This window comes from Herpailurus yagouaroundi, unplaced genomic scaffold (genome assembly GCF_014898765.1).
Source record: "Herpailurus yagouaroundi ecotype Mexico unplaced genomic scaffold, PumYag 77, whole genome shotgun sequence".
Classification (NCBI taxonomy): Eukaryota; Metazoa; Chordata; class Mammalia; order Carnivora; family Felidae; genus Herpailurus; species Herpailurus yagouaroundi.
Window position 1 is genome coordinate 24,776,829 of NW_024412388.1, and position 23,443 is coordinate 24,800,271.

The 23,443-nt window shown below is 40.0% G+C and overlaps 2 protein-coding genes across 3 annotated transcripts in view; one reads left to right on the forward strand and one right to left on the reverse strand.

Annotated features, from left to right (window-relative positions):
- The first annotated feature begins 7 nt into the window (after window positions 1-7).
- RBBP4 (RB binding protein 4, chromatin remodeling factor) lies at window positions 8-21,112 on the forward strand. Its single transcript, XM_040468091.1, has 12 exons — window positions 8-163; window positions 746-893; window positions 5,319-5,464; window positions 12,139-12,312; window positions 12,662-12,777; window positions 12,895-13,055; window positions 13,152-13,278; window positions 13,416-13,493; window positions 15,278-15,354; window positions 15,461-15,518; window positions 15,609-15,719; window positions 20,116-21,112. Exons 1-12 carry the CDS (start codon window positions 148-150, stop codon window positions 20,179-20,181), a joined length of 1,278 nt encoding a protein of 425 aa, XP_040324025.1. The 5' UTR covers window positions 8-147; the 3' UTR covers window positions 20,182-21,112.
- The window catches only part of SYNC (syncoilin, intermediate filament protein), a 15,813-nt gene continuing 13,327 nt past the window's right edge, over window positions 20,958-23,443 (reverse strand). For both annotated transcript variants that reach the window (XM_040468086.1, XM_040468078.1), the window contains one exon: window positions 20,958-22,300. In XM_040468086.1, the coding sequence (XP_040324020.1) occupies window positions 22,225-22,300 (76 nt within the window). In that variant the 3' untranslated portion in view covers window positions 20,958-22,224. The remainder of the gene's footprint in view (window positions 22,301-23,443) is intronic.

The window sequence follows — 23,443 nt, forward strand, 5'->3', positions numbered from 1 at the left end:
AGTGTTGGCGCGAAGGTGCGCGAGTCGGCCCTCACGCAGGGGCAGCAGGAAACAATAGAGGCCGCGCGCGCCGAGCGAGCGCCCGTAGCCTCCCCGCCCCTCCCGCAACGCTCGACCCCGGGATCCCCCCCGGCTTGCCTGCCCGCCATGGCCGACAAGGAAGGTGAGGGTGCTGGGGCTGCCCCAGGAGGGCGGGGGTGCCGGGCTGGCGCCGCAGCCTCGACAGGGCCTAGCAGTGAAGGCAAGCCCGACTCTTGAGTGTTGTCTCCACCATCGAAGGCGTGAGGAGAAATCGCCCCGCGGGTCGGGCTAACGGCGCGCCTGTTCCAGCGGCGCGGAGGCCTGTCGCCGCGGCGTGGAGCTGCCGGAGTGGCGGGGGGGGGGGGGGGGGGCGGCGGAGGCTGTTTGGTCCCTCCCCGCGCTCCCTGTCGGTCGGCCCGCTTCTCCCGGGAGTGCCTACGCCGTTCCCTATCCCAGAGGCCGGTGCTCGGGCCTCCTCGCCGGCTCCGTGGACCTAGCGCGTACCGGAGCGTGCTCCCGAGCTCGACGCCGTCGCCCCAACGCCTAACGGAGTGACTGGCCCGAGAGTGGTTGCGGGCGCGCGACGGTAGGGAGGGGGGTCGGTACCTCCTGGGGTAGATTGAGGCAAATCTCCATTTCAGATTCGAGCTGTGCCGGTAGCTTTGGAAGTGTTTCCTCCGTTTCCATTTGTGTTTGCTAACTTAATTTGTTTTTAACTTTTTAGCAGCCTTTGATGACGCAGTAGAAGAACGTGTGATCAACGAAGAGTACAAAATATGGAAAAAGAACACCCCTTTTCTTTACGATTTGGTGATGACCCATGCTCTGGAGTGGCCTAGCCTAACTGCACAGTGGCTTCCAGATGTAACCAGGTGACGTGAATCTTTTGAACGTTATTTTGTTGTGTCCTCCTCAGTGGAGATTTCTCACATTGATTTTCCCTATTTTCCGCCAGTCTCTTGGAGAGGGCACGTGATCAAAGCCTATTGGTGACGTTTTTTTCTAGGCCACAAAATAAATAAATAAATAAATAAAAACGTAAAAATAATTTTGCAACTTAGCTGATAAGGGAAAATTTGTTTTCTTTTCCTGATATGAAATGAATAGCCTGTTAGAACTATAGTTGGCCAAATAATATAAAACGTGTCAGCTTTCAAAAAATGCCATGATGGGTCATTCTGGTACTTTCAGGAAAACGTTTGAATGTATAGGTAGTAGCTGGTTAGTACAAAGATGTGTATGACATGGTACCTGCCTTCAAGGAGCACATGTCTAGTTAGTTGAAGAGGCTGGTGTAGACTAATAATTATAGATACATGTGCTAAGAGCAGTTTTACGGAGATACTTAGGATATTTAGAACTAGCACCTGAGGATGGGATGGTTTTTATATAAGGGAATTATGCATAGTGAAAGATTAATCACTTGTGTGTCTTACACATGAGAAACTTACCTCTAAGAGGATAAAATAATATTTCATTTAGCTTAGATTTATTGAGGGTCTGGTAGGTGCCACATATCAGGGTGTGCAAATTGAGATGAGTCACCTTCCCTACCTCGACTCCTTGTGTATATGGTATGGAAGATTTCCCCTCCCCCAAACCTTATTTGTAGGGAATATGGCCCAAGATCCCCAGTGGATGCCTGGAGCCATGGATAGTTCTGAACTCTGTGTGTTACGTTTTTTCCTATACATGCATAACTGACAAAGTTTAAACAATGTAGGCACAATAAGAGACTAATGATAAAGCAGGATGATTATAATTTACCATAACAAAAGCTGGTCTCTTGCTGTCAAAATTTCTCACTGTACTCACCCTTCTTGTGATGTTGAGAAGATAAAATACACATGTGATGAAATAAAGTGAGGTGAATGACATGGGCCTTGTGATGAAGTATTAGGCTACTACTGACCTGATGTTAAGTAGAAGGAAGATCATCTGCTTCCGGATGGGACTGTAGTTGACCAAACTGAAGGAGGGGGGCTACTATATTACAGTGAAAAATAATTATCATGAGAGTGGCACAGATAAAATTATCAGAGGAAGGAAAAAATCACCTCAATTTAGGGTATCCTGAAAGGCTCCCAGGAGGAAATAACAATGCAAAGATGAAGGTGAATTTAAATAATACAAGGTTTTATAAAAACCAGTGTGCCTGTTGGAATAATGGGTTTTCTATTATAAAACTGTTTCACTTTTCAGAATAGCATTTAAAAATTACATTGTGTATTAAGTAACTCCATTTCTTCAAAATTCCTGTTTTTAGAATTCAAGATATTTGCAGAATATGGTTAATTAGGCCATGTTTCAGCTCAACAAGTAATAAAATTTGATACAAATTTTACTAATGACTTAAGAACAAGGCTGCTACCTTCACAGTGGCATTAAAAATGAGGAGATCTGTCCTAATGATGTTTAACAAACTTCTAAAAAAATACCTAGAAATTTAGAGTCAGAAGCTTTGTCATGACCAGGAATTCCCATGTTTAACTGATCATCAGAATTACTTGAGTTCAGGTTAAGTGGAGCCATTTCTGTCAGGAGTTCTCAATGGTAGTTCAAACCATTTAGGAGCTGGTGGCAGAGTAATTGATGAAAAATAGTTGAATGGTGATTCCACAATCATGAGCTGCATGCATCATATTGGAACAGTGGATCCCAGATACTGGCCACTGCATACCTACTAAATCATTCTGGAACCATATTTTTAAAAACCTTCCTATATAATGTAGTTAGTAGCTCAATTTAGAAAGCAATGAATTAGACCAAAGTTTATTTATTTTGAGTGGGGGAGGGGGGATAGAGAGTTGTGCCCGGTCAGTGCAGAGCCTGATGCAAGGGCTCAAACTCACAAACCATGAGATGATGACCTGAGCTGAAGTCCTAAACTTAACCGACTGAGCCACCCAGGAGCCCCAAAGCTAATTTTTTTAAGACGAGGATTACTTAGAAGCAAGCATACCTATTGGCTTAGTGTTTAATATTTTGTGTCTGTTGGTCTTTTTCTTGTTTTTTTTCTTGTGGGGATGGTGTTTATTCATATCCTTTTTTAAAAAAATACTACTATAGTTCTGTAGTATCTTTTTCCCCCACTTCCTGTGGTTCTTTGTTTAGCCGTCTAAATGTAGACATTCCCAGTTTTGTGTTGACAATTCTCTTTTCTTTCCTCTACTTTTTCTATGTAGCATATAGATGCCTGTTGCCTCTGTGCAGAGGAATTTCTATTGGTTCTCTCTAGACCCAATTTCTGAGTTCTTCCTGAATTTTCAGCAGCCTACTGGTGTCTTCTCTGAACTATCTTACTGGGTTCCCCAACATGACATTTTCCAAACTGAGTATATTCTTTCCATAGAGGTCCCAATCGGCTTTCTCCTATTGTTCCTATTTCTCTTTATCATACTTGACTTTGGTTTGACATTTCCTAGGTTTTTCTCTTTCTCCACTTGATGGTTCATTTGTAAGCCTCAATGAATTACATTTGTATAATATCTCTTATCTAGACCAAAGGTTCTCAAACTTTAACATGCATTGTAATCAGCTGGAGGGATTGTAAAATAGATTGTGGTGCCCTGCATTCCAGGTTTCTGATTTAGTAGGTCTGGAGTGGATCTGAGAATTTAATTTGCCTTTCTGGATGAAGTTCCTAGATGCTGATGCTGGTGGTCCTGATACCACACTTGAAGAACCTCTACTTTACACTGTCAGATTAATCCTCCTGTGATAATTCAAATGGTGCTGTGTCCTTAGAAATTTTCCATGGTCCTTTGTTCCCTCTATAGTATAGAGTCTTGAATTCCTTAAGGTGGCACTCAGTACCCTAGAATCTGCTTTCTAGCCTTCTCTTTCCATTTTGCCATGTCCAAAGTCAGTTGGGATGTTGGTCCTAGTAGGTGTGAGTTCTTTTGTTTATTTTTAAAGTAATCTCTACACCCAACGTGAGGTTAAAACTCAGGACCCCCAAGATCTAAAGCCATATGCTCTACCAACTGAGCCAGCCAGGTGCCCCTCTAGTAGTTGTGTGATCTTAGGCAAGTTGCCTAATTTTCCTAAACCTCAAGTTCATCTTCATCTTTTGATGCATGGTTTGTAAGTGTTTAACATGATATCTGGCATTTTGTAGACCTGCCCTTTGCTCAGTTCCCTTTCTTTGGAATACTGTCTTTCAAAACCCTTGTCTCTTCTAGGTTTTATCTCTCATTTTGATATCTGCTTAAGTATTACCTCTTTCATGAATACTTCTTTAATTCCAGAAGCAATCTTACTTATTTATTTAAATTTTTTTTAGTGTTTATTTATTATTGGGAGACAGTCACAGAGCGAGAGTAGGGGAGGGGCAGAGAGAGGGAGACACAGAATCTGAAACAGGCTCCAGGCTCTGAGCTGTCAGCACAGAGCCCGACGCAGGGCTCGAACTCAACAAACTGCGAGATCTTGACCTGAGCCGAAGTCAGTTGCTTAACCAACTGAGCCACCCAGGCACCCCTATTTATTTATTTTTAAATTCTCATATTCCTATGTACGTTTCATGTATTTATTGACTTGTGTTTTAATTATTTGTATATGTGATTAATTGCCCCTGGTTTTTTAAGGGCATGAATCATGTCTTAATCATTTTTTGTACTTTGTAGTTTTTGGCACAATGTGTCACTGATTAGGCACTTAGTAAATATTTGAACAATTAGTTTATCTAATAATTATTTTCTTTCCTATACCTTTTAATGAAATTAATGAAGTAACCTGAAGTGTTAGTGTACCCAGCGATTACTTTGTTTACCTCCAACCCATTGTGGAGGGTGAGAAATTAATTCACATTTTATTCTGTCAGATGTTTTACCCAAAGTAATTATAAATATTTTGTCAAGAAAATGAAGTGCTATGTAGTCCTATTAAGTGCTATGTAGTCTTCTCTATGGAAGATACATTAAAAGTCAGAAATGTGTAGGGGTGCCTGGGTGGCTCAGTCAGTTAAGTGTCCGACTTCAGCTCAGGTCATGATCTCACAATTCATGAGTTCAAGCCCCGCGTTGGGCTCTGTGCTGACAGCTTGGAGCCTGGAACCTGCTTTGGATTCTGTGTCTTCCTCTCTCTCTGCCCCTCCTTTGCTCATGCTGTCTATCTCTCAAAAGTAAATAAACGTTAAAAAATTTTTTTTAAAGTTAGAAATGTGGCTCATAATGACTTTGTCCTCTCAAAACCTGGTTATAATTGTGCCTTTTTGCGTGAAAATGTATATCACTACTTCATTGTCTCTATCAGCGTTGCTAATTTGAATAGTGACCATATGTTGCTGTTAACAGACCAGAAGGGAAAGACTTCAGCATTCATCGACTTGTCCTGGGAACACACACGTCGGATGAACAAAACCACCTTGTGATAGCCAGTGTGCAGCTCCCTAACGATGATGCTCAGTTTGATGCTTCCCACTACGATAGTGAGAAAGGAGGTAGGAATCTTAAAAACAAAAGAAGGAATAATGTGTGGGTTATATTTTTTATATTTTTGAAGTATCATGAAACGAATGTTAAGTTTGATAAATTAGCCTGTCAAGTTAGTAATAAGATTTTGAGCTTTGGAAAGCCTGGATTTGCAGTACAGATATTAAGTCTCAGAAGAGCTACTTAAAACATAACATGGTTCTGTGCCTTTTCTATAAACCTCTCTCTACTAAGGAGGTTTTTGTTGTTGTTGTCGTTTTCCTTATGTTTATTTATTTGGGGGGGAGGTGGTATGGAGAACATGCCAAGCAGGCTCCATGCTGCCAGCACAGAGCCCAACGCAGGGCTCGAACTCATGAACCATGAGATCATGACCTGAGCCAAAATCAAGAGTCGGACACTTAACCAACTGAGCCACCCCGGTGCCCCTTTTTATTGTTTTTTAATTTAAGTAATCTCTACACCCAACGTGGGGCTCACACTCAAAACCCCAAGATTAAGAGTTGCATGCTCTATTGACTGAGCCAGCCAGGTGCCCCAAAAGTCTACCATTTCTGTTTTTGTGCATGCATTCTCAGCTTGGGAGATAATTGCCCCCAAGGGGATGAAAATTTGTTCTCAGAGAGTGGGATGTGTGAAAACCATCTTAATTCTTTAAATGTGTAAAGCACAGATGTGCATGGTGTACATAAATATACAGGGTATCTATGGTATTAAAATTTCATCAAGAGTGTCAGAAAAGATGTTTTATAAAACATCTTGTTTCTTGGGGAAAAAAGACTAAGAAACACTGGCTTAAATTATGCTTTCTCAGATTGAAGTGGTAGAAATGACAACCATGGCACTTGATATGTATATAAAAATTAAATGAGCCATTTAATTGTATCCTATTTTTAGGAGATGACCTAAGGGTTTAACTAAATACTTTTTCCCTTTTAGTAGAGGTGGAAATGGGTGAGTTACCTTTGTTGTTACCCTTGAACGCAAGTTAGTACCAAGAGGTAAAAGATACACTCTCATTGAGATTTGCAATCTTTTAAAAAAAAATGGATGTTTAATGTTTCTTTCCTTAGATTTCTCCTGACTAGCAGAATCCATTTTTTATCTAAGTTCTTTTGAGCTCCCTCCAGTTATTTGCCAGGATCGTTCTGTGCAGTTAATCTTTTGATTACTCCATATTTGCCTTAGGGTGATACAGAATGCAAAGTAGTAAGTTCTTAAGGTAATGATCTGCAAACATGATTTTGTGTCACTGACCCAAGTATATGTGATATGATTATTGGGAAGTTATTTTCTTGATAAGCATTAGTGTTGGGGGCGGGGGTTGGGCACTGAATCTAAGAATCCGAAGATTTTGGCTTGAGATCCTGTTATGCCTCTCACTAGCTGTGTGGTTTTGGATAAATCATTTAGCCTCTCTGAGCATTAATTTCCTTTTTATTAAATGAAGATAAATTGTGGGTCGCCTGGGTGGCTCAGTCGGTTAAGCATGTGACTGGAGCTCAGGTCATGATCTCATGGTTCGGGAGTTCAAGCCCTGCATCAGGCTCTGTGCTGACAGCTCAGAGCCTGGAGGCTGCTTTGAATTCTGTATCTCCCTCTCTCTCTGCCCCTCCCTCACTTGTGTGTGTTCTCTGTCTCTAAACATTAAAAAATTTAATTAAAATCTTTAAAAAAATGAAGATAAGTTGTTTTGAAATAGGATTTTTGGTTTAGTGACAAAGCAATATTCTGATGGGTAGTGTAATAAATTATTTTAAAAATCAAAGCAAATACCGAATGCCAGGGTTTTTCCTTGGTACTAGGGATACAGCATAGAATAGGCTTTTCTGGCCTGATGTATCTTGAACATCTTTTTGTGTAAGACATAGCTCCTTTTTTGTTTTGTTTTGTTTAGACATAATTTCCTTTTGATGGTTATATAGTGTGTCATAATTAACTATCCCTTATTTGACATTTAGGTGGTTTCCAATTTTCGGACTTCAAAAACGGTACTTGTACAATATGTCCTTTATAGTTTTACTATAGAATAAGTTTTGTTTTTCTTTTTTAATTTTTTTTTTTTTTGATGTTTATTCATTCTTGAGAGAGACAGCATGAGTGGGGCAGAAGCAGAGAGAGAGGGAGACACAGAATCCAAAGCAGGCTCCAGGCTCTGAGCTGTCAGCACAGAGCCCGACGTGGGGCTCTAACTCACAAACAGTGAGATCATGACCTGAGCCGAAGTCAGATGCTTAACCAACTGAGCCACCCAGGCGCCCCATTATAGGATAAATTTTCTAAGTGGAAGGCTGATCAGAGCAAAACTGCCCTCCAAAAAACATTCAATCCCACCAATAGCAATCGTATTTGTATGTTTCTCCATGCCCTCGGCAACATTGGATTTACCTGTCCAACTTTTCTCTGATGTCGTTCAGATATTGTGTCATTCTTTGAATGCCTTCATCATTCCAAGATTTTTTAAATATTTAGCTGTTGTTTTCTGGTACTTATGTTTTAGCCATTAAAACTATAATCTTCCTGGTATTTGTTTTGGTATTGGGTACGGAGTAGGAATCTAAGCATTTTTCTAAGTGGTTAGCAATTTTTTATCTTTATTTATTAAAAAAAAAATTTTTTTTTTAATGTTTATTTTGAGAGCCCATGCCTGAGCAGGGGAGGGACAGAGAGAGAGGGAGAAAGAGAATCCCAAGCAGACCCTGCACTGTCAGCTCGAAGCCCCACGAGGGGCTCAATCCCACTGAGATCAAGACCTGAGCCAAAATCAAGAGTTGGAAACTTAGCCAACTGAGCCACCCAGGCACCCCAGCAATTTTTTAAAAACCATTTGCTGGCAAATTATTTTCTTCACTGGTTTTAGAAGTGGCATTTTTTAACATATATACTCAAGTCTTTTTCTGGTAATTGAGTTTTTTGAACAGCATCAAACCAATTTTTGCTTCATCCCCCTTAATTAATGTTTAATTATGGAGAAACAACTTAAAATACCAGTAATTATATTTGTACCACTATATAAATCATCCTATTTAATCCTCACAAGGAAACTGATACTCATAGATGTTTTGTAACTTGCCCTAAGGTTACATAGCTTATCTCCCATTTCTCCCTCTTCTCTTTACTTCCCTTCCCTCTCCCTCCGCCCCCCCCCCCCCCATCTTCAGATCACTGGATAGGCTTCTCTCCATATGGTCTTAACAATGATGGAAGTACATAATATCATAGTGTCTCTTAGGTGGTGGTGAAGTAGTTACTAGTCTCTCCCTCTCAGATGAAATGTCCTGGACTCTCAGATTGAACTATTGTAATGAGTTACCATCCACTTGACCCCATTTGGTTTTAGGTAATTGATGTCAGATAGCTTCAAAAGATCATTGAACTTCCAAAGTGAAAACTAAAAACTGACTTAGTCTTGTTTTGACGTTAAAATAATTTGTGTTTATATTAGGTTCAGCCTGGCTATAGTCACGTTTTAAGCCCTTATAAAATAGATTAGATGTAAAAAATTTTTATTAATACTTATTTTTGAGAGAGAGCAAGTGCACACAAGCAAGCAGAGGAAGGGCAAAGAGAAGGAGACAAAATCTGAAGCAGACACCACTCTGTCAGCGCAAAGCCCATTGTGGGATTTAGGGCTTGGGGCTTGAACCTACTAACTGTAAGATCATGGCCTAAGCCAAAGTCACAACTGACTGAGCCGCCCAGGTGCCTCTAAAATTTACATTTAGGGGCGCCTGGGTGGCGCAGTCGGTTAAGCGTCCGACTTCAGCCAGGTCACGATCTCGCGGTCCGTGAGTTCGAGCCCCGCGTCGGGCTCTGGGCTGATGGCTCGGAGCCTGGAGCCTGTTTCCGATTCTGTGTCTCCCTCTCTCTCTGCCCCTCCCCCGTTCATGCTCTGTCTCTCTCTGTCCCAAAAATAAAATAAAACGTTGAAAAAAAAAATTAAAATTTACATTTAAATGACTGTTACCAAGATCGTCCAATATCAAGTTTATTTCTAGCAACTTATTTGGGGAATTTTTTTTTTTAAGATATCTTTAGTCTTTTGTCTGAATTATACATAATAAACTGTTATTAAATCATGATGAGATAGTTAATGGATATTAGAGTTTACTCTTTATAGTGAAAAGGTTTTTATGGGCTGAAAGAGTGGCTTAGAGGTAGAAGTCAATGCCGGTTACCTAGTTCATTGGGGAAAATACTGGCTGGGAGGGACACAATAGTACCTTCTGGGAGGCTGGAAATTTCTGTATTTTGATCTGGGTGGTGGTTTTCCTAGGGTATACATTTGTAAAAATTTGTCAAACTAGGCACTTATACTGCATTATAGCTCAAGTTTTTTTAATACCATTTTATATGGAGAGAAGCAAACAAAATAGAAATATAACTGGACTTTGATAGCCATTTAATTATTGTACATTGATACCTCAATCTTTCCTATTTCAGATTTGGCCTTTCATATACCAGCTTTAACTTGAGAACCCCTAATTATTTTTTAAATTGATAAATCATCATCTTCACAAAAACTCAATTGTGAATCCTCTAAGCTGACTTATTACTGTACTTTATCCACAGTTAGAGAGTTCCTCTGTTTAGTATGTATCCCACACCAAAATACCCCACATTCTGTAGTTAATACCCTTGTTCTGCAGACTCTGTGCCAGCTGTTGTTCTTCCCTTGTTATTAGTATCTGTTTTCGGGTAGTTCTGCTTTTTTGTCATAGTCATCTGTAGTTACATTTTATCTCTGTGTGTTTGGACTGAAAGTTCCTTGCAATCACATCCTATCATGCCTTCTTTTTTTACATCATAGATGCTCGTGGTCTAGAGTTCTGGGGGAAAATTCATTTAACGTGGTTTTTTTTTCTCTTTTAGTGTCTATTTTGAGCTTTTATTTTTAGATTTTTAGCCTGTATGAAACATTTGCATTTCAACGTCTAAAAGTTAACTTGGAAGTTGAAAGTTATCTAATCTGCCAGCCATATTACCCATCTATATCCTTGCTTTTTAAAAAGATTTTTGTCCTGGGGTACCTGGGTGGTTCAGTTGGTTAACTGTCTAACTCTTGGTTTCAGCTCAGGCCGTGATCACTGTTCATGAGATCAAGCCCCATGTTGGGCTCAACACTGACAGCACAGAGCCTTTTGGGGATTCTCCCTCTCCCTGCCACCCTCCCAAATAAACTTAAAATTTTTTTTTGTCCTCCAAAGTGTAACACTTAGTAACAGTACTCTTGACAGCATTTTCATTTACAAGTTAATTTCACAGCTTTGCTTTATGAGTAAAGTATTTGAGGCTCAGAGAAATTGAAGGTCTTCCCCCAAATCACTAAGCTAAGTGGCAGTTAGGCCAACATCCGACTCTTACTTAGATATCTTATTCTGCCTTTTGTAATTCTTTGACTGATAGTTAACTACCTTTGTTTGTTTATATGTTGCTTTGCCAAGATTTACATAATCACAAATTATATTGTTACACATTTTATGGTGACACTTGGGAGAACTAAGTGCATACAGTAGTCAAATGTGAATAAGAAATGTTTTTATCTATTCTTTGCCTGGTTTATTTCAGCTAAGGATCATGGTTGGCATATGTAAGTGGGGGTTAGGAAAACGAAACTACCTCTTGGGCTCTGTGTTTTGTCACTGGACTAAAAGAAATGGTATAGGGAAAAGATAATGGTGTGATGGTATTTCAGAAAGGACATTCCAAACTAGGTCTTCAAATAAATGGTATAGGAAGAACTCTTTAGTACCTGGCATACTGTGTACTCTAATATTCATTAAAATAGTAACTTAGGTTCTGTTTATTCAACACTTACGGTATTTTAAGTGAGATTTAAAAATTGATTATTGACGGGTGTTTGGGTGGTTCATTCGGTTAAGCGTCTAACTTCAGCACAGGTCATGATCTCACAGTTCGTGGGTTTGATCCCCACGTCGGGCTGTGTGCTGAGAGCCTGGAGCCTCCTTCGGATTCTGTCTCCCTGTCTCTCTCTGCCCCTCCCCTGCTCGCACACTGTCTCTTTTTGCCTCTCAAAAATAATAAATAAAGGTTAAAAAAATTTTTTTAATTGCTTGAGAATCTGCTTTTTGATTTAGTTTGTTTATTATTTTTGAGAGAGGGAGAGGGAGAACTCCAGCAGGGGAGGGACAGAGAGGGGGAGACAATCTGAAGCAGGCTCTGCGCTGACAGCAGTGAGTGAGATCATGACCTGACTTGAAGTTGAATGCTTAACAAACTGAGCCACCAAAGCACCCCAAGAACCTACTTTTGAAGTGGAATTGGTATAGTGTTCCTACTTTTAGATAGCATATATATTTATTAATTATACAACTCTCCAGAGTTGGTGTAGTTATGGCTGAAAGAATACTAGACTGGGAATCAAAAAATGGGGATTCACATTAGGTTCTGCCAAAGTCATGTCACTAGGAACACATTAATGTAGGTACTCCAGATTTCTGTTTTTCTTTGTAAAAATTTTGAGGCTATTAACTGTTCCCTACTGTGTAGTATTGCAATAAGAATCAATAAAAGGTGTGAAAACACTTTATACTGCTGACAAATGTCTAGATTACTTCTCTTACATCAGTTTGCTGATAAAAAGCAAACTTGGCCTGTGTCATCATTTGAGTGACATAGGGTATCTCTTGCTTTGTCCTCATTTGCAATTTCTTATTTACAGAATTTGGAGGTTTTGGCTCAGTTAGTGGAAAAATTGAAATAGAGATCAAGATCAACCATGAAGGAGAAGTAAACAGGGCACGCTATATGCCCCAGAACCCTTGCATCATTGCAACAAAGACTCCATCCAGCGATGTTCTTGTTTTTGACTATACCAAACATCCTTCCAAACCAGGTACCTGCCCTCTTTAGTTCAAATACAGATAATGAGTCGCTGTGGGAATACATTGCTCCACTCAATTGGAATTTAATTGCTTGTTATTCTTTGTATAATTTATACTGGTGATTTATACTGGTATGTGTGGGTATTCTTCATTCTTCTTACCCAGGTGGGGAAAAAAAGTGCTTTTTTACACAGAATAGAGTGATGCTGATTTTAATTTTAAGCATTCTTTGATCATAATGGGTCTGTATCGCTGTAGATATGAAGAGCCTTCGAACTCTTGATCAAAATTCCATTATGTTTAGTAGACCCAAGGAGGAAGTGGGCTCTGGATAGTCTTGATATGTCGGTTACTTTGCAGACCCTTCTGGAGAGTGTAACCCCGACCTGCGTCTCCGTGGACATCAGAAGGAAGGCTATGGGCTTTCTTGGAACCCAAATCTCAGTGGGCACTTACTTAGTGCTTCAGATGACCATGTGCGTATCCTTCCCATTTTGAAGCAAATCTGGGCTAGTTATCAGTTGGTTTCTTTTCTGGGGTGTGTGGGAAAGTGAGAATCTTCCATTTATATAATAGTTAATTTTACATTTAAGACCATCTGCCTCTGGGACATCAGTGCTGTTCCAAAGGAAGGAAAAGTTGTGGATGCGAAGACCATCTTTACAGGGCATACAGCAGTAGTAGAAGACGTTTCCTGGCATCTGCTCCATGAGTCTTTGTTTGGGTCAGTTGCTGATGATCAGAAACTTATGATGTGAGTAGAATCGTGTTTTAATTTCTTCTTTGTTATCTAAGTTTTATATTGTTACCTATTTTAAGCTTTTTTCTTGTTTTTTCTTTTTTATCAAAGCTGGGATACTCGTTCAAACAATACTTCCAAACCAAGCCACTCAGTTGATGCTCACACTGCTGAAGTGAACTGCCTATCTTTCAATCCTTACAGTGAGTTCATTCTTGCCACAGGATCAGCTGACAAGGTCAGTTTGTTTTATTTTAAGAAAAAACATAGGGTGAATTTCTCTGGCTTCCTTTGAATGCACAGAGATCTTTTAGTTACGGAATTTCTTCTCATTAAAAAAAAATTGATTGTTCTTGCTTTCCTTTTTGTATGTAGACCGTTGCTTTGTGGGATCTGAGAAATCTGAAACTTAAGTTGCATTCCTTTGAATCACATAAGGATGAAATATTCCAAGTAAGAGAAACTAATGTGCTTTTTTTTTTTTCTTTAAGGAAAACCTGGATGTGTGAGTAGGCACACTTGTGGCTTATCCCATTACTATAAATAATAAAAACCTTCTACATGTTTATGCTAATCTCTGTAGGAATTGGGATTGTTATTTCTATACTTCCTCAAACTGGTCATTGGCCACTTATATTCTTGAGGTATTAAGAAAATTAGTGCCTGGGGACGCCTGGGTGGCTCAGTCGTTTAGGTGTCCGACTTTGGCTCAGATCATGATCTCCCAGTTAGTTCAAGCCCCGCGTCAGGCTCCACACCTGTTTGGGATTCTCCATCTCTTTCCCTGTCTGCCCTTCCCTCCCTCCCTCTTTCTCTCTCTCTCTCAAAATAAATAAACTTTAAAAATTAAACCACAAAAAAAGAAGGAAAATTAGGGTCTGATTTTATTCTTGTCTCTGACCCTTGTGTCTTACCTTATTTCCAGGACTTGCCATGTCTGTTGATTTTGTAGTTGAAGCCTAAAGTGCTAGCTCCCATGTTTCCTGCCTCATGAGTTTAAGCTCCTTTCTTAATCTGGAAAAACTGACTCAGTCAAGAAACGTTGCACTATGTTCAAAGCTTATTGCTGGAAAACTGTGAGGAATATGTTCTAGTCTTTGCCGTCAAAGAGCTTACAATTCTATAGCAAGGAAAGGCCCATTTAGAGTCCCCATAATAAAAGATGGTCAAGTGTTAAGAACCTAAAAGTGGTCAAATTTAATTTTGGTTGTGTGAAAGTGGCCTCTGAACTAGTCTCTAGGTGAGCCATTTTCCCATGCACTTAGTCTCACTTAACCTTATTTTCTACTCTCAGCCTCTTCAGTGAACATTTTGTCTTTACTCTGTCTTTTTGTCCTTGCCTGAAAATGGTATTCTTGCCAGGAGTATGTCTAAATTCCTCCCTAAGTATTGGTCACTAATGCACTCTTATCCGTACGTGAACCTAGGACTTTCTTACCAAACAGTGTAACAATATGTGATTTTGTTGTGTGTGTAGTAGCTAACTTTAATAAAGTCATTATTGTAAGGAGTCATTTTTTATCAGTTTTATAGTGCTGAATTTATAGTAAGTATTTGAGAAAATAGATATTGTGTGTATGTGTTTTGCATTTTGGTTCTAAGGTCAGAATTGGATTACATTCAGCCAGAAGCCAGAATTAGTAAGAATAGATAAGATCAGATCCTCAAAAATAGAAGATGAGCACCTGGCTGGCTCAGTTGGTGGAGCATGCAACTCTTGATCTTGGGGTCGTGTGTTCAAGCCCCACTTTGGGTGTGGAGCCTACTTTAAAGTTTAAAAATCTTTAAAATACATACATGTAAAGTGAAAAAGAACAAAAGCTGACTTCCTAGGTTTAGTGATAGATTATTTCCATATAAGAAACAATATTATCTAGCTGTCAAGTTTTATAACATCTAAAATACGTTGATTTCTTCTTTTATTTACAAAATGTTTTAATTGTTAAATATAATTTAGGTATTTTCTCCTCAGTTTTTAAATTTTTTTTTAATGTTTATTTGTGTTTTGAGAGAGAGACAGAACGTGAGTGGGGGAGGAACAGAGAGAGAAGGAGACACAGAATTGGAAGTAGGCTCCAGGCTCTGAGCTGTCAGCACAGAGCCCGACGTGGGGCTCAAACTCATGAACCGTGAGATCACAACCTGAGCTGAAGTCGAACGCTTACTGACTGAGCCACCTAGGTGCCCCCTCCCTGAATTTTCTAAATGCTTTTCTGTTTCCTTCATTCTTACTATAGGTTCAGTGGTCGCCTCACAATGAGACTATTTTGGCTTCCAGTGGTACTGATCGCAGACTGAACGTCTGGGATTTAAGGTAAATCTTGTGTTAGTTACTTTTTGTGGAGTTAACTTTATTTATACTTTCCCAAATTAGTTACTCAGGATAAATGTTTTAACTTATAAAAATTTTCTTGTGCTAGTAAAATTGGAGAGGAACAATCCCCAGAAGATGCAGAAGATGGGCCACCAGAATTGTTGGTATGTTATGCACACCGAGTAGTATTGAAATAGTCTGTATTTATTGTCCTCTATCTGTTCCTCATATCTTTGTTTTTCTCCCTCTTGCAGTTTATTCATGGTGGTCACACTGCCAAGATATCTGATTTCTCCTGGAATCCCAATGAACCTTGGGTGATTTGTTCTGTATCAGAAGATAATATCATGCAGGTTTGGCAAATGGTAAGTGTTAATCATTTATTTGGGGGAGGTTAGGTAAATGAGATGTAGTGTCACTTCATATTTATAGACTATAATGAATACCACTGGCCTCTCTGGTCAGTTTATTCCTGAGTATGACTTTAGCACTTAGCTGCACATTATCATTTTCAAGTGTCTGCTTGTTACCTTTATCTTCTTGTCCCAGTGGTGTTTCAGACTCAAACCAAACTTCTCTCCCCCTTTACCTTACTCCCCTTTCCTCCTGATTTTCCTGTTTCCTATATGGCTCTAGTGTCTTCTCCAGCTCTTCCAACTTGAAAACTCAAAGAGTTTTCTATTATCACTAGACTTCTAAGTCTAGTTCACTTACCAGGTTTAACATTGTCTGTCTGCAGGGTCATATCTATACTCCTCTTACAGAATACACACTTACATACCTACTTTCCTGTTTCTACTACACACCCTAGTTTTTGTCAGATTCTTACTACTACTTTCTAGACTATAATAACCTCCTTGCTGTTGGCTTGCCTTCTGCTTTCCCCTCTTTGCTGGCAGTTGAATCTTTGAGAATGGCATTCCTTTGAAGTGGCTTATGAACATGCCCAGCACATGCCTACCACAGTGGCACAGCATCAAATACTATCATTTCTCCGTGAAATTTTAGTAGATGCTGAAAACATCCCTGCCCTTTATACCCCAGTTGGAGGTGATTGAGGTGAATTCTTTGAATTTCCAGAGAGCTTGGAATTTAATAAAAGATAACTATGATGTCTAATATATAGCAGAGTTAGAAACACTTGCCTTCTGGAGATGGATGGTGGTTGATAGTTGGACATAAAGTGAATGGGCTTAATGCCTCTGAACGGTACACTTAATAATGATACAGATGGGGGCTGTCTGGGTGACTCAGTCGGTCAAGTGTCTGACTTCAGCTCAGGTCATGATCTCTTGGTTAGGTGAGTTCAAGCCCCGCATCAGGCTCACTGCTATCAGTGCAGAGCCCACTTTGGATCTGCTGTGTCCCCTGCCCCTTCCCCACTCACACTGTCTCAAAAATGAAATGCTTTTAAAAAGTGGTTAAGATGGTAAATTTAAGATATTTTTCGTAAGTTTTTTTGGAGAGAGAGCATGTGTGCAAGTGGGGGAGGGGCTGAGAGGGGGAGAATGAGAATCCCAAGCGGGCTCTGGTGTCAGCCCTGATCCTGACGCTCAGTCCCACAAACTGTGGGATCATGACGTGGGTCAGAATTAAGAATCAGATATTTAACTGCCTTAGCCATCCAGGCGCCCCAAGATGGTAAATTTTATGTGTTTACCACAGATTTTTTTAAATGTTTGTTTTAGTTTTAAAATAGTGGGAGTGGGGGAGGGGCAGAGGGAGAGGGAGACACAGAATTCAAAGTAGGCTCCAGGCTGTCAGCTGTTCGCATAGAGCTGGACACAGGGCTTGAACTCACAAACCATGAGATCATGACCTGAGCGAAAGTCCAGTGTTTGACTGAGCCACCCAGGTGCTCCTGAGATTAACATATTGTATGGTGTATCTGTACTTTGGAATATTATGTATCAAAAAGAAATGTGCTTTGTTTTTATAAGATACCCATGACATTTTAAGTAGGAAAAGGGCAGGTTGTAGAACAATGGCATGCTGTAATCCCTCATGTTAAAATTATTGTAGCTAGTGTTTAATTAGGGGTGCCTGGGTGCGCCTGCATGCGTGCACTCTCAAAGATAAACATCTTTTAAAAATTATGTGTAACTATTTAGAAGGCTGTTTGTCAAAATGTGGTTGGTATATTTAGGGAGTATTTTTATTTCTTCTTTATTCCTTTTAGTAATAATTATGTGTTATATGTGTAAACAGAAAATCTGGCTCACCTTTTTCCTTGTATTGTACCCACATAAAATTAATATAAAAATTAAAGACGGAAAAGTGAAATAGTCTGCCTTGGATAGCCTTTAAATTAAAAATATTTTAGTTGTTCCCATGGGATTGTTGTAGTAGATTGAACTACATCATCTTCAGGCAGGCCAGGTATTTTCTTTACTTGTTTTTTTTTAGAATTGTGGTAAAAGAAAAGGAGAATTATAAAATAAATATTTGGTCTTTGTCCAGGTTCCTAGCACAGAGGTCCTAAAACCTTTGGGATTATCAGAGTGGTAGAAGTCTCTATTCCTATTTATAAAGAGCCCCTTTTGGCCACGCCTGAGTTTAGGCTAAGGAGGTAACTTAGGGCCACTGGATAGCCTCAGGATAGGTCTGGGCTCCCAAAAGACTGAAGAGTTGATTGGAAAACTTTTCAGTTCCTCCCACCCACAAGCAGAGGGGATTGCGCTCTGTAAAGACTCTTGAAAAGCCTCTATAAAACTTCTCGATGCAATGAGCTTCCAAGTTGTTAAATAGATCGATGCTGCCTAGGGAAGGCATGGACGCTCTGTGCTCCCTTTTCACCGTGCCCTGGTCATCACTGCCATTTGACTATTCCTGAGTTTTAAGTTGTAAACTGCTGATACTAAATAAAAGTTTTCATGATTTTATGAGTCATTCCAGCAAATTATCAAATCTAAGATGGCAGGGGGTGGGAGGGCAGCCTGTGGAAACCCCCAAGTTTTATAGGCAAGTTGGACAGAAGTACCTGGTTAGTCTGGGCACTCGGCTTGACACTGGCCTCTGAAGTGAGGATTATCGTCTTGTGGGACCAGGCCCTTAAACCTATGGAGTCTGACACTACTTCTAGGTGTAGTTAGTGTCAGGATTGAATTGAATTGTTAGACACCTTTGGGTGAAAAAGACCGTTACACATTCGTTGTCAGAAAACATTACAAAATCGTATACGTTCCTGTTGCAGTCAGATCACAGGCTTTTTATTTTTTTTATTTTTATTTTTTTTAATTTTTTTTTTCCAACGTTTATTTATTTTTGGGACAGAGAGAGACAGAGCATGAACGGGGGAGGGGCAGAGAGAGAGGGAGACACAGAATTGGAAACAGGCTCCAGGCTCTGAGCCATCAGCCCAGAGCCCGACGCGGGGCTCGAACTCACGGACCGCGAGATCGTGACCTGGCTGAAGTCGGACGCTTAACCGACTGCGCCACCCAGGCGCCCAGATCACAGGCTTTTTAAAGATAAGACTGTCCCATCCTCTGCAGCACCTAGCCTAGTGATTTGTGCACAGTAGATGCTAAGTAAGAACAGTTAACTTTCCCCAAATAAAAGTATTTTCTGTATTTAAGATTATGCCTTTGGCTGCAAGTTTTTCATCAAATAATAGAAGTAGAGTTTATTTTATGCTAGAGCAGTTTTCTTTTTTCTTTTTACATTTCTTTTGAGAGAGAGCGAGCACATGCGCAAGCAGGGGAGGGGCAGAGAGAAAGAGGGAGACAGGATCTGAAGCAGGCTCCATGCTGACAGCAGAGCACCCGATGTGGGGCTCGAAGCCATGACCTGCAAGATCATGACCTGAACCGAAGTTGGACGCCCAACTAACTGAGCCACGCAGGCGCCCCTAGAGCAATTTTCTTTTAAAAATATTCATAAATTGAGATTTGAAACCCATGGTGGTGGGGGGGGGTCTCTTAATGAACGCTTATTTATTTTTTACTGTAATCACAGAATTATGCAACCATCACCACAGTAATTTACTCCTCAGAAAAACTGCATACCCATTAGCCATCACTCCCTATTTTTCTCCAGTCCACCCAGCAGTAGGCAATCCCCAGTCCACTTTACGGATTTCCCTGTTCTGGACACTCACTATAAACTAAATAATACAATATGTGACTACCTTTTTTTTTTATTGCCACATACCATTTTTTATTCATCATTTGATGGGCATTTGTGGTGTTTTTACTTTTTTTAATTTTATAAATTTTTTTTAATGTTTTATGTTTTTTTGAGAGAGAGAGCGACAGTGCGAGCAGGGGAGGGACAGAGAGAGGGAGACACAGAATCTGAAGCAGGCTCCAGGCTCTGAGCTGTCAGCACAGAGCCTGATGCGGGGCTTGAACCCACAAACTGTGAGATCATGACCTGAGCCGAAGTCTGACGCTCAACCAACTGAGCCACCCAGGCGCCCCTGTCGTTTTTACTTTTTGACTCTTATGACTAACGTCCAATAAAAGGACTCCTGAAGGTTGGGTGTGAAGACAAACAGTAACCATACTTCAGTTTTGTGGGAATGTCCTAATCTACTTGGCCTGTGGGCCAGCTGCCTGTTTTTATTGGAACATAGCCATACCCATTCATTTTCAGATGGTCAATGGTTGCTTTCATGCAGCAACTGCAGAGCTGAATAGTTGCTACAGAGACTCTGGTTCAGTCTCTCTCTCTGGCCTGATCTGTTTTTGAAACTTTAACTTCAAGAAATATCTTCCATGTTTACTAAATGTCCTTTCTCTGTTTCTTGTTTTTGGGCAGGCAGAGAACATTTATAATGATGAAGACCCTGAAGGAAGCGTGGATCCAGAAGGACAAGGGTCCTAGATATGTCTGCACTTCTTGTGATTTTAGACTCCCCTGTTTTTCCTCTCAACCCTGAGATTGATTTAACACTGGTTTTGAGACACAGACTTTGTTTGGCTATCCCTCTGTGATAGATAGGTACCATCAACAATGTTACTAGCCCAAACAGAGGGTGTTTTCTAAATATTAACTGGGGGACTTGATTCAGTAAAACCACAGACTTCTATTTAAATTTTCTTCAGGAATTTTCTAGTAACAAAGGTCTAAAGTAGCCACTTTAGAAAGGGGAATATTGTGTGTGGTTATTTTTCTTCTTAGGCTGTATCCCCAAGTTTTTCAGACTCCTTTAAGTTAAGGCTAAAGTGAGGAAGGAATAGAGCCAAGTGAGGTAGGTGTCTGAGCCATGGAGTATAAATACCACACGATGTCATTTTTATTCAGGAAATGGGGGAGATTGAAGTCCTATAAATTCCTCTTCTGAAATCTTCACACCTGACTTTCCAGGATGCACATTTTCCTATGTAGACCAGTCTCCCCTGTTTCTTCAGTTAAGTCAAACCTATGTGTTCCTCTTTCCCCATATATTTTTGCTTGTTAGTGTATTTCTTGAGCTGTTTTCATATTTCTTTCCTTTCTGTGAAATGGTTTTTTTAAAAAACTTGGGACCACCAAGTTGTAAAGATGTATGTTTTTACCTGACAGTTATACCACAGGTAGACTGTCCAGTTGAGTTGAGAAGAGTGAATTGATAGCTTGTATTTGTTTTTAAAATTAAATTAATCCTGGATAAGAGTTGCTTTTTTTTTTTTTTTTTTTTTTTAAAGGAGTTAGTCCTTGACCACTAGTTTGGTACCATCTCTATTTTGGGTGACCTGTTTCACCAGCAGGCCTGTTACTCTCCATGACTAACTGTGTAAGTGCTTATAATGGAATAAATTGCTTTTCTACGTAACCCCATGCTGATGGGTTTTATTTAGTACATAACATTCATCAAACACCAGTCTGGCTTCTCGAAGGGTTGTTCAGAGGACAGTAATTGTCTCTGGTCTTTGACTATCAAGAGCAGAATTAAATATAATAGACCCAGAGCTAGAGAAAAGAGGTTCACTCTTTCCCAGGGAAAGTGCAAGACATAAAACACTGAACCCAAGAGGCACAGGATTAGTCTTTGATAAAATCACATCTTTTTGAAGTCTCTCTAGAGAGCTACATAGACTTTCAAGACTGTCAAAGGCAATGTGGCAGAGAGCATTTAAGGCAAATTTTAAATTTGGAAAAGGTGTTTGAACCTTTTCCCATAGAGAGGTTGAATCTCCCCAGTATATTTTTCACTGGGGTCTGTACTTAGAGGTTAGAAATAATAGGCTCTTGAAAGCCTTTATCACCAAGTACCATAACCAGATAAAATGCCTGGTTCTTTGCCAGGCACTCAATTTAACTGAGTAGATCACTCTGACCCAGAATCATTTTCATGAGACACAGTCTTTGGGAAAATCTGAGTATTCTTAACCTTTAGGTTCAAATCTGGATTGGTTCCTTTTTTCCAAGTCAGTAGTTCTTTTAGAGTATAGCGAAAATTATCTTCACAGAATTAGGAGTAAACTGTATGAGTCTGCACAGACTTAAACTTTGTAAAAGGATTCATTTTAAAGTCTAATACTCATGGCACAAAAGAATTCAAATTGTAAACCCATGTAATGAAAATCGGTTGCCTTTTTGACCCTACCTGTGCTCCAAAAAAGGTTTTTGTTTTGGGCCAACACAAGGCAAGATACATTCTTCACAACAGTAAAGTGTGTCCATACATCCATCCTTTACTCTGCACGTGGGGGTTGCTGCTGGAGAACAGAAGGCTTCTTTTTCCGTTGCTAAGTGCATTTAGCTTGGTACCAGCAGCCTATGAAATAGACTCCACCTAAGCCTTGACTGATGGTGTTCTGCCTCCAGCCAGCCTTAGAATCTTTTTAAACAGGTCAGCCAGTATTTGTAACTTTCCCAGGGTGAATTGCTTGCCAAGTCCCTGGCACTCCCTTCTCTTGGGAAAAAAGTATGTCCAGAGGGTACTTAGTGATCCTTTGCTAAGAAGTTTTGTGTTGCTGTTTCTGGATTGCAGATTTGGCCATATGTTTCTAAACAGCCCCTGTAAAGTTGAGAAAAGAAAAAATAAGTTTATATTTTGTGCAACTTGAAATAATACAGCATGAAGTTCATCACAACTTCCGAAGTTTACTTAGTGCGGGCTAAATTGGGGAGAGATTGCTAGAGTGTGATTTACATATGATTAGGAATGCATTTCCCTCCAAATGCCTATTAGGGTGCCTCTTACCTGCGAAACTGAATGAATGGTAACCTATGTGGTGGTGATGGGACGGACTAGCTAGAAATTTTCTCTGCCCAGGTTAACCTTGCATGGGTGTTAACAATGACTGAAATTCTCGTTTCTTAAGATGAGTCGTTGCCCTTTCCTTCCCTATTGTACTTTTAATCTGATCCACACAAAGGTGTTTAACATACCATTTTCCTCAATTACAAGGTTCTCTAATCTCCCAAACAATAAGCGTAATCAGTTACTCCTAGGTAAAACATGGTAAAAGAAAATGCTAGTAAGTTACGAAAGTATTGGTTATAACTGTTATTTGTGAGTTTGTATCTAAGACACAAGACTAGCTAGAAAGTAAAAATTAAATTTATGGGCATCTGTTTAGTATACAACTTAACATAGACCTTTTTTATCCTTAATGTCTTCATCCAAGAGAATCTAGGATTTTATCAGGAATATAAGAACATATTAGTATATAAAGAAATCAATGGATAGGCGTGTTGCTTGTTTCACATATTAAGCAATAATCTTGGGGCACCTAGGTGGCTCAGTCGGTTAAGCATACGACTCTTGATTTGGCTCAGGTGATGCTCTAACAGTTCGCGAGTTTGAGCCCCGTGTCCAGCACTGTGCTGCCAGTGCAGAGTCTGCTTGGGATTCTCTCTCCCTCTCTCTCTGCCCCTCCCCTGCTTGCTGTCACTCAAAATAAACTTTAAAAATAAATTCTGTCCCTCAGGCTAAAACAATACCTACTTGAGTTTTTTGTTTTTGTTTTAACTTCCATATTTAGCCTTCTGGCCTCCTTTGTCGTCTGAATTAGGTAGTATAACTGTCTGCTCTTCTAAGGAAACTTTATGAATAGCTGATGGGGTAGAATAGGCCAAGGAAAGTGATGCACAGAGCCCCTAGATGTGTCATCCTCTTACAGAATTCCCAGTGATAATTAGGGCATATTTTGAGTCC